The sequence below is a fragment of the Sinocyclocheilus rhinocerous genome, unplaced genomic scaffold (genome assembly GCF_001515625.1).
Source record: "Sinocyclocheilus rhinocerous isolate Xijiao unplaced genomic scaffold, SAMN03320098_v1.1 scaffold683, whole genome shotgun sequence".
Taxonomy (NCBI): domain Eukaryota; kingdom Metazoa; phylum Chordata; class Actinopteri; order Cypriniformes; family Cyprinidae; genus Sinocyclocheilus; species Sinocyclocheilus rhinocerous.
The window spans coordinates 281386-292367 of NW_015642819.1; the positions used below are offsets into that span (position 1 = coordinate 281386).

Sequence of the window (10982 nt, forward strand, 5' to 3'; positions counted from 1 at the left end):
TGAATAATATTTTGAATATTTTACAGTTGGTTTGATACCTTTATCTCAAACTGTGTCAGAGTTTAATTGATTTAAGTGGGTACAGTATATAAAACATACGAAAAAAATATGGTTTCAGTACTGTATATAAAAACAGTAAAGGCATAATCTGAAAAAACAAGCTTTGTGCATTAAAGTGAATAATATTTAGATATTTTTATAGTTGTTTTGATACCTTTATCTCAAACGGTGTCAGAGTTTAATTAATTTAAGTGGGTACAGTATATAAAACATGACAAATATGGATTCAGTACTGTATATAAAAACAGTAAAGGCATAATCTGGAAAACCAAGACTTGTGCATTATAGGGAATACTATTCTGAATATTTTACAGTTTGTTTGATACCTTTAGATCAAATGGTGTTGTCGTTTAATGGATTTATATTATTGCATACATTAAAAGTTGTAAAATTATTATAAAAAACATGAAATTGTAATTCCAAAAACGGAGCTTTGTGCGATAACAGGTATGTTTTCCCGAACATTTTAGTATTGGTTTTATATTATAATGTCACGTAGTTAAATTGTTTAATTAATTTAAATGGTTAAATTTTTTTTAATTCCTAGAAATTAAGCCTTGTGCCTTGTGTTTTTTTTACATTTGCTAACTACTAAATCACTGAACATAATGATTTCAATAATGAGAAGTAACGTGATGTGTAAATTTGTGTAGTTGTTGTAAACATAGGTATGTATATGTATACATTTCTATGGTTGTAAATCACCGCAGCTAACAGCTTGTAAGCATTAGCAATATATATTTTTAAACCGTGTAAAAATGTTACCATATAAGGCATAACTGGTTACCTCAGTTTGCTAATATTATAACCATCAAGTCTAGTTACAGTTTAGTGACTTTGTTTGCACCGCTAATTCGTAATTCATTGTCATGTGGCTTTGGGAGACATTTAGTATAAAATAAATTACTTCTCCATTCCACTAGATGTCACTAGGTGCGCTTATCCGATAGAGAGAACATGAAGCAGAAAATCTAATCATTTGATTGGTCAGACGTGATCACGTGACATCATGTTTTGCCTTTCCTCTCGTGATGTATGTAACTTTGCATTTGCACGTTGATCTGATTGAATGTAGCGATATAATCTGACAGAGTGTTGCGACGATGGCGAAGTGTGTGGTCCAAGGATGCATAAACCACAGTGATCTCAGACCGGGCGGGCAATCGAGCCGTACGCACAAGAGGTTTTTCAGGTTCCCCAAAGACAAGGCCCGAGTGAAAGTGTGGCTGGCCGCTTTACGGGAGACTCCGCTCGAAATCACAGATCAGCATCAGATATGCGAGGATCATTTCCTGAGCCATCACATCACGCCGAACGGCATTAGCCCGGACGCGATCCCTATTATGCCGCCATTAGAGGGACCGGTCGCCGGCTGGAGCTCGTGTGATGAGCAGGACGAGCACTCGGACCCAGTTGAGGAGGTTGGAAGGGTGCAATGCAATACATACTCCGACAACCAGCTATCTATATATCAGGAAGTCATTCAGTATTTTTTACATAGGTAGTTTTTGTATAAGAGCTTTTAACTCATTTCATTTTACTGGTAACATTTGTGATTATATATTACTCTTGAGTTCGATGGGTCAGGAGTTGTCTATTTACACCAGCCAAAATGCATTGATCAAAGATCCATAAAACATAATACAGATGCAACTACCATATTTTGGCCTTATAATAGTTAAATGGTTTATTATTAATGTATTAAGATGTTCTGCCTCATATAAATCATGACCCAACGTGATCCTATTTGTGAACAGTGAAAATCATTCTGAATAAAAAAAAAATATTCACATTAAAATTGTATATTTCAAAGTATTAATACATTAAGTGTAAAAGTAAAAATAAATAAATACATATGCATTTATTCTTGGATTAACATTACTTTATCCAAAATGGTGTGATAAAATTAATATTAAACAATATTACTTTATTGTTTAAAGCTTTTATTTGGGCCTTACTACCATTCGAGCTCCATATTAACTCTATATTTGTACAGCTGCAACCAGAAATAGTTAATTATATAAAATTAATACAAATAAAATTCAAAATTTACATTTACATTTTAAAAATTAAATTAATAATAACATTTTAAAAATAAATTTAAAATTCCATCTCAATCCGAGCAGCTGAGTCCTTAGCCATCTTCAAGAATCGGCTAAAACACATCTCTTCCATCTTTTTTGACCCTCTAACTCTAGCACTCTATTCTAATTCTATTCTTTAAAAAAAACGTGTCCCTTTTAGACTTGCACTCTATTCATTTACTTAAAAAAAAACTTGGTACGTGTACTGCATTAAGCTAACTGAGACTTCTTATAGCACTTGCATATCATTGCTCTTTTGTTGATTTTGATTGCTTCCATTGTCCACATTTGTAAGTCGCTTTGGATAAAAGCGTCTGCTAAATGTAAATGTAAAATTCATGCATCTTTAATTGAGTTATCAAGAAGTAAAATGCATGTGCTCAAATAGCTGGGACGATTTTGTGATCAAATAAGTTGGGTAATGCTATGGATTATCAAGTGTTATTAACTTTAATTTTGTCTTGAAAGGGTGAAGTTGCTGCAGAAGAAGATCTTTATGATGTCGAGTTTGAGGATTATGAGGAAGAAGAAGATGAAAACCACAGTCTTGCAGATAATGGTCCATATAGCATGAATAGTAAATTCCAAGGACAGTGTTACACTGAAAGGTAACACTACATTAAATGACTACTTCATAAATGGCTGAAACAATATTGATTATTTTGCCCATTCATTATATAATGTGCTTTCTTTTAGTTTAATTAACAATCCCAACATTAACAATCATGTGAATCAAGCAACAGGGGCATCCTCCAGACAAGGTATGGGATGTTCTCATTAATTTTTAATTTATTCACTTTTTGTGTTGCTGCACAGAATATGAATGTAATTTGACCAAAGTAAAAAAAAACTACCTTGAATAGTCCCAATTTTCATTCCAGCCCAGAATCGCTCTGACGTTGCTCTTGGACGACTGACCAAACGCTTCATGCAGCTGCTTCACACAGCACCAAATGGAGTCCTTGACCTCAATGAGGTTACTCGAAAACTGGGCACACGAAAGAGACGGGTGTATGACATCACCAACGTCCTAACCGGCATCCAGCTAATCAAAAAGATGTCCAAAAACAAGGTCCAGTGGATGTAAGTTTATACCGAATGTTACTTTCACAGTTCCACAACAAGATTTTGTAGTTTTTAAAAATGAAAATTGTCCATTGAAATACATTAGTTGGAAACAAGTCTAGAGGTTTGATTGTCTTCATATATCAGTATGCAATTTACACAGTGATTTTTCTGTGTATGTTCAAGGAATCCAGCACCAAGCAACTTCGGGAACCAGTGGAGTGCCAAGACGAAAGCTGACCTACTTCATCTGAAGTCAACGGAGGAGGCCCTTGACTGGCTCATCAAAGACTGTGCCCAACAGCTTTTTGCCCTGACCGACCTCAAAGACAATGCTGAATATCCTCTCATATTTCTGTGATAATGTCTAACAAATGTTATAGTAGTTCTTTCAGCTGTTTTGGTCTTAACTGCAGTTGTACCTCAGCTTATGTCACATATGAGGACATCTGTCAGATTGGCGTTTTCAAGGACCAGACTATAATAGCTATAAGGGCCCCTGAAGAGACAAAGCTAGAGGTGCCCACTCCCACTGAAGTAAGTGTGAGAGACGTGCTGAAAGGCTTTGAGCCTTAGGAGTCATTTTTTAAAATGTAATATTTAAATTAGGGCTGGGCGGTATGACAATATATATATATATTGGATCCATGCATGAGGTCTTAAAGTGACAGAAGACTATATTATATCACCTGCTGCTGTGATTGCCATTGAAGGAATAGTTCTTCCAAAAATAAAAATTACTCCCCCTAGTTGGTGCCAATAGCCCCGTGGTTAGTGCGCCAACATACAGCGCACCTGTGCTCACGGCGACCCGAGTTCAATTCCCGTCTCGAGGTCCTTTGCCGGTCACGCTCCCCTCTCTTCACCCAGTGCTTTCTTGTCTGAGCCCAAACTGCTGATAAAAACATCACAGTAATACACATGTAATCCACATGACTCCAGTCCATCAAATGAATTTCCTGTGAAATAAAAAGCTGCATGTTTGTAATAAACAAATCTATCTTTGAGATGTTTTTAATTTCAAACCGTTGCTTCCGGCTAAAATATGAGTCCTTAAACATTGATTTCTCCAGTGGAAAAAAATGTCTCGTCTGAATTGGGAGAGAAATCTGCACAGATAAAGCACTGTTTCTAAGCGAAAAAAGACCCAAACCGTTTTAAACAAATAAGTTGGTTGATTTTTGATGTGAGGGGACAACAGGGAAAGGACTTTTCCAGTTCCTTTTGGTCATCTTGCCCACCCCTAATTTGAATCATGATTAAAGAACACTCATCTGATCTGATAGCAGGTAGTAATAGGTGTTATATAAACTTATGTTTACGTCCTGCTCTAGGAATCTATCCAGATCCACTTGAAGGGCTGCCGAGGGCCCATCCATATACTCACCTGTGAGACTGAGGGCCCAAGTGAAGCTGTGGATCCAACTAACACAGAATCGAAGCTTGTCAAACCAGCCTGCTTTCTAACACTAGAGGAGAGCCAGATTCACACACAACCACTTATATCAGGTTAGCCATATAGCCTTGTTTTCCACACTTTGATGCATTTTGATCACTTACAATAACGTTCAAAAGTTTGGGGTCAGTAAGATTTTTATTTTTTAAGAAATTAGGCTAATACATTCATACATTAATAAGGCCCTGATATACTCAAAACAAAGTTCTTTTTTGTTCTTCGTTTAGGGGTAAAACGAAGTTCGAAATACGTGAGCAGCGGTATAATGTTATCGAACATCCCGACGCCACCCACTCTGATGAAAGTGACGTTTAAATGAATATGTAAATATGTGCTGCGCGCTTTCCTCTCAGTAACAAAATAAACACAACAAAAATGGAGAGAACAGCAAGCTTTTTTTTATTAAAAAAAAAAGCATCTGTTCATAGCTATGCTTGCACGAGCTCTGCAAATTAGCACTCCTGTGAAGTCACGTCATGTGTATTTACATGGCAATTTATTCAATATATAGCTTAAAAGCAAGCAGCAGTATTAAACATGAAAAACAGTGTCAGTGTCTCATTTCATCAAAAGCCAAACTTAATTTGCTACTATAAAGCGGCTCTCCACTGCGTGGTCATCGCACAGATGAAATGAACCCAGAGAAGAGTTCCGTGTGAAAGAAGGCAGAGCCTCAGCGCACACCTCCTATGATGTAATCGTCACAGACCAATGGTAGTACGAAGGTGTTTTGCAGCCGGAACTAACTTTTCCGGAAAGTTTGCTTTGGCAAGCCGTTTAGAACTCCCAAAACTAACTTCGATTTGGCCGGATTTTGTTCGAAATGATGTCACATCAGTTCATTCTTCGATTTCGCTTGAAGTATATTGGGGCCTTTAATACATTAATTCAGAAAGAAGGCAGTAAATTGCTCAAAAGTGACAGTAAAGATATTTATAATGTTACAAAAGATTTTTATTTTTTTTAAAAATGCTGTTCTTGTGAATTTTCGATTAATCAAAGAATCCTGAAATGTTTCTTGAGCCCCAATCAGCATATTAGAATGATTTCTGAAGGATAATGTGACACTGAAAACTGGAGTAATGGCTGCTGAAAGTACAGCTTTGCCATCACAGGAATATACATTTAATATTTTAAGGCAGCCTTGGTGAGCAAAAGAGACTTTCAAAAACATTAAAAGATCTTACCGACCCCAGACATTTGAAAGGTATTAGATGTTAAAGAACAAAATATGTCCATTCAACAAACATCAGTATTTAGCACAATATTTGCAGCAGTCCATCATTAAAGCTCAATGATTGTGGATTGTTATTTAGCAAAGGTCAACATTTGAGACCTGCATTATTCAGTGGACTCTATGCACAGGACGCAGCCTACATATCTTTCTTTTTCTCTTTTTTTTGTATAGCGCTTTTCACGATGCAAATCGTTGCAAAGCAGCTTTACAGAAAATTAAAGTTTCTACATTATATTTAGTAATAGCTTATCAGTGGTGACTATCTCACGTTGATGTCCATATGGCAGAAATGTGCAACGCTGAACTCATACGTCATCAGCCCGGAGCTGCTTCCGTGCACAACTGTTGGTGCAAGCTAGATTAAAGTGATTTACATTTTGAATATGGATATTTTTCTTACAAAAACGCATCGATTCTATACAGGAGGCCTTTGTTCACCCCCCGGAGCCGTGTGAGACACTTTTTATTATGGATGCATGCGCTTTATTTCACTTCTTTTGGACGGATGCACTGCAACACCCGCTGACTGCCATTAAACAGCTTGGAAGATCAAAGTCAATTTTTAATAACTCCGATTGGATTCATCTGAAAGAAGGAAGTCATATATGCCTAGGATGGCTTGAGGGTGAGTAAATAATGGGCTAATTTTCGTTTTTGGGTGAACTATCCCTTTAACAGCAATGATTATATGTTGCGATCAAACTTATAGCAAAATTTGATCGTTTTGTATGTTATCATACAATATGTATATGTATCAGATTCAACAATGATTCATTTTTGAAGTATACAGCTAAGTACTGTTATAAATATACACAATATCTCATTGTAGTAAAGGCATCCAGAAAGTTTAAATATCAATGGCGGGCAGACAGTATTGCGGCCGAACATTGTTGTGTCCCATTGTGTTCGGCTTCCTCAAAGTTCAACTCTGTGCTGAGCTTTCACTCTTTCCCCACGGACGAAGAAAGATGCAAAAAGTGGATATGCAGCATTCAACGCAAGGATTTAATCATCACTTCCCATATGAGAGTCTGCAGTCGTCATTTCAAGAGTGAAGATGTGAAAGAGCCATTGACTCCTAAAGGGCGCCGCTTGCTGAAGAAAGGGGCTGTACCCACCTTATTCCAGTGGAACAACTACTCTGCTCCAGCACCACTGCAGAGTGGTGAACTTTGCAGCAGTTGATATTGCATTGGATAGGGCTGCAGAATGATTGACTGAACTTTTTTTCATATTTGTTTTTGCAGATGTTTCAAATACTGTAGCAGCTGTACAGAGCACATAAGGACCTAAAAGAAGAGGCTTTGCTTCTTTGAGATGAACTACCCCATCTTAACTGACTTTGTTGGCCTTTTTGGAGAGACCACTGTGCATATATTAACTCTGCTGTGGTTTAAGACATATGTTGTGAAGATTTTTGATTTGTAAATATATGGATGAGTATTTTGAACAGTTTAAAGTGTTTTTTCTATAAGCATTATGAGGAAACTTGAAGGTTGTCTTTTGAAAATTGTGACTTTTTTTTCTTGGACCATCTGACAATACTGTAAATTAATCAAATGTGTGGTGGCCAAAGATGATCATTGGACCCTTTGTTTCAATATGGCAAGATGTCCTGGTTTATGGGGGAGTGGTTTGTAAATGTATGCTATGGTCCAAAAGTTTGAGGTCTTGAGAATTTTTTTTTTTTTTTTTTAAGGAAATTACCGGTAATACTTTTATTCAGCAAGGACCCATTAAACTGATCAAAAGTGACGGTAAAGACAATTACAATGGTATAAAAAATGTATTTCAAATAAATGCTGTTCTTTTGAACTTTCTATTAATCAAAGAATCCTGAGAAAAATGTTTCCATTAAAATATTAAGCAGCGCAGCTGTTGTCAACATAATAATCAGAAATGTTTCTTGAGTGCCAAATCAGCATATTAGAATGATGTCTGAAGGATCATGTGACATTGAAGACTGGAGTAATGCAGTCAGGAATAAATTACATTTTAAAATATATTAAAATAGGAAATAGTTATTTTAAATTGTAATAATATTTTACAGTACTGCTGTGTGCAGTTTGGGGAAAATAATAGATTTCTTAAAGAAATATTAAGAAAATATCACCCCAAACTTTTCAAATGTAGTGTAACTATTACAATTTATAACATTACTGTGAACTGTTGAGCCACTACTTTGATATTTTGTCAGGTATTTTTGTAAAAATATATCTAGTGCTGAAAATAAAGCCAATCCTTTAAATGTACAGAGTAAAAGGTTTAATGGCTTGTTCAGTAACAGAACTTGGAGAACATATTTGTATGCAAACTACATGTCACTTAACTGCACTTGCAAAATAAGAGTTGCGCTGCAACTGATATAGATAAAAAGCTCTATGAAGATGAGAGTAAGGATGCAACAATATGACGGTTTATAAAAATGGTCCCCATATAAAGCATAGCACTCATCACAGTTCATACAACATTTCTGCTTTAAAGTTGGAGGTAATTGCACTTGGAATCGGAATAATTGATAAAGTGAGCCGTTTCCTGAGGTCTTCTGTTTGTGAATGTCCCGTACGCCACCATCCAGCCATAAGGATGGCGACTAGTTAATCCATTGTTAAATAATCAGTGGTCTCAGGTTTCTGTCACAAAAAGCCTGTGCCTGTGATCTTAGTAAGACAGCAATGTATGACATCAGTCAGTGATGAAGTGAACAAACGAGACCGGAAAAACGCCCTTCCTGGTCGGTTCCCCGTCAATGTGGCCCACCTGCAGGACACATGGAAGAGTCATCAAGATCACACATGATTCAGTCAGCTGATGTGCACATGTACTGTGTAAAGTATGACTGCGTACTCACCCACCACTCCTTGTCCTCCTCTCCATCCACTATTATTACCTCTCCTTCAGAGAAGGTCAGTTCATCTAGGTTATCAGCCTGACAGTTATATAGGGCTTTCACTCTCTTAGGTCTCTGTTTCTGAAACAAATACAACAGAAATGTTTTAGATTTGCCACCAACATCAAAATTAATATGTATAATAACAAAGTATAAAATGATATTTATTTTAAAGAAAAATAACTTTTCATGTTCGCAGATGTCACTTGGTTTGTTATGTAATGCAATTAAATTTCATATTTAAATGTGGCTTAAATGTCAAAATATTTTCTGAGCAACTTTATAAATATTTTTTAATCCGTTTGAAAAAAGTAAAATAAAACAAAAATCAAATTAATGAAAAATTTCATTTAAAAGAAGAATTAAAAATAAACTACTGTTTAAAATTCTGAGGTAATTTTTTTAGAAGAATTTAATAATACTATTCATCAAAGAATCCTGAAAAAATCTGTCATCGTTTTCACAAATATACTAAGCAACTATTTCAACATTGATAATAATAAGAAATGTTTATTAAGCACCAGATGATTATATTACAATGATTTCTGAAGGATCATGTTACGCTGAATAGTGGAGTAATGTCTGCGGAAAATTCAGCTTTGCCATCATAGGAATAAATTACATTTTCAAACACATTCAAATAGAAAACAGTTATTTTACATTATTACAGTTGTTACTTGTATTTCTGATCAAATAAACACAGGCTTGGTATGCAAAAGAAACTTATTTCAAAAACATTAAAAAATTGTACCTACACCAAACTTTTGAACGGTAGTGTACTTTTGAGGGGGAAAAATGTCATTTTAATGGCTGTCTTAAATGGTCACTTACAGGTGGGGCCATTCTGGGTTTGGGGGCAGGAGCAGGAACAGGAGCTGTTGTAGAAGCAGATGATGGTCTGGAGTCTGGAGAAAAAAAATGTTTAATGAAAATCAACATTTAAGCTTATTTCAACCCAAAATATCTCTAATTTCTTTGGCTTCAGAGCTGTATTCATCAGTATGTATGTATCATTAAATTCACCTGTTTTGTCACGTGGTCGGGGGACAATGGGTGGAGCTTTATTTACATTTACATCTTTACTAAATGGACCAACAGGATCCCTGAGAAATACACAGAACAGAGCAGCTGATATAATGTAGCTAATGCTAATAATGCTACAAAACAAACTGCTGAAATCCTTATAAAAACACAACATCAGATAAATGTTATTTGTAATGAAGCTGGGAGGTGACATCTTACCTTGAGGGGGATTTCACTGGTTTAGGTGCAGGGGCCTTTGGCTGTGGGGGTACAGGTGGAGGTGGGGGTTTAGATGAAAATGACGTGGGCAACACTGGAGCAGGTGGCACTATGGGTGCTGGTCTAGCTGGGGTGGGTGGTATAACTGGGGGAGCAGAGGGTACAGATGGAACCAGAGGCACTTGGGGAAGAGATGCCTTTGGATCTGGAGGCGGTGGTCTCTTGGCCGCAGGAGGAGGGGGCGGCGGAGCAGGGGGGAGCACTATAGGAGAGACAAGACCTGTTATGCGTCTGCCTACAAGAAAAACCAGCTTGATTTCTGGAACATGGTGCATGGTGTTCCATAGTAGTTTTACTTGGTTGACCAGCCGGTAGAGCTGGTAGAGCATTATGGAACAACAAACCAGCTACCATGTTCAGCAAAACATCTTGACTGCTGTTCAAAAGTTGGGAGGCAGTAAGATTTTTTTATGCATTAAATTGATCAAAAGCGACAGTACAGACATTTATAGTGTTACAAAGGTTTCTATTTCAAATAAATGCTGTTATTTTGAACTTTCTGTTCATCAAAGAATCCTGAAAAAAATGGATCATGGTTTCCACAAAAATATTTAGCAGCACAAATACAGAGTTCTGGCATGAAACTCTAGATGGCGCAGTCGGATAGGTCTAACTCAATCTGACCTAATGATATCATTATCACATGGCACAGCTGATTGGTTCTCTCCTGTATCGTTAGCCAATGAGCTCGCTGCTCAACATTCAAATATATGACTAGGGCTTGCCGTAGCAGTCGCAGCTTGCTTCAGAAACCCTCCACCTTCCCCAGCTCCACCTGTATAGATCTGCTACGTGGTGATCATGTATACCAGCGGTTCTCAATTTCAGTCCTTGTGTACCCCCACTCTGCACATTTTGTATGTTTCTCTTATTGCTTCAGACGTTTGT

The 10982-nt window shown here is 36.8% G+C and overlaps 2 protein-coding genes across 4 annotated transcripts in view; one reads left to right on the top strand and one right to left on the bottom strand.

Annotated features, from left to right (window-relative positions):
* Positions 1-1013: 1013 nt before the first annotated feature.
* LOC107756581 (transcription factor E2F1-like) lies at positions 1014-7561 on the top strand. Of its 3 annotated transcripts, none has more exons than XM_016573751.1 (8): positions 1014-1481; positions 2613-2752; positions 2841-2905; positions 3026-3227; positions 3396-3548; positions 3632-3746; positions 4544-4718; positions 6732-7139. In XM_016573751.1, exons 1-8 carry the CDS (start codon positions 1164-1166, stop codon positions 7085-7087), a joined length of 1524 nt encoding a protein of 507 aa, XP_016429237.1. In that variant the 5' UTR covers positions 1014-1163; the 3' UTR covers positions 7088-7139. The 3 variants fall into 3 exon arrangements, with proteins under 3 accessions (XP_016429237.1, XP_016429238.1, XP_016429239.1); XM_016573752.1 differs by lacking the exon at positions 6732-7139 and adding an exon at positions 4893-5040 and having other exon boundaries at positions 1015-1481; XM_016573753.1 differs by lacking the exon at positions 6732-7139 and adding an exon at positions 7150-7561 and having other exon boundaries at positions 1018-1481.
* Positions 7562-7900: 339 nt separating this feature from the next.
* LOC107756582 (arf-GAP with SH3 domain, ANK repeat and PH domain-containing protein 2-like) overlaps positions 7901-10982 on the bottom strand; it is a 32640-nt gene continuing 29558 nt past the window's right edge. The window contains exons 24-28 of the mRNA XM_016573754.1: positions 10035-10296; positions 9816-9895; positions 9624-9697; positions 8754-8873; positions 7901-8662 (exon numbers count right to left, since the gene is read on the bottom strand). Of these exons, the coding sequence (XP_016429240.1) occupies positions 8588-8662; positions 8754-8873; positions 9624-9697; positions 9816-9895; positions 10035-10296 (611 nt within the window). The 3' untranslated portion in view covers positions 7901-8587. The remainder of the gene's footprint in view (positions 8663-8753; positions 8874-9623; positions 9698-9815; positions 9896-10034; positions 10297-10982) is intronic.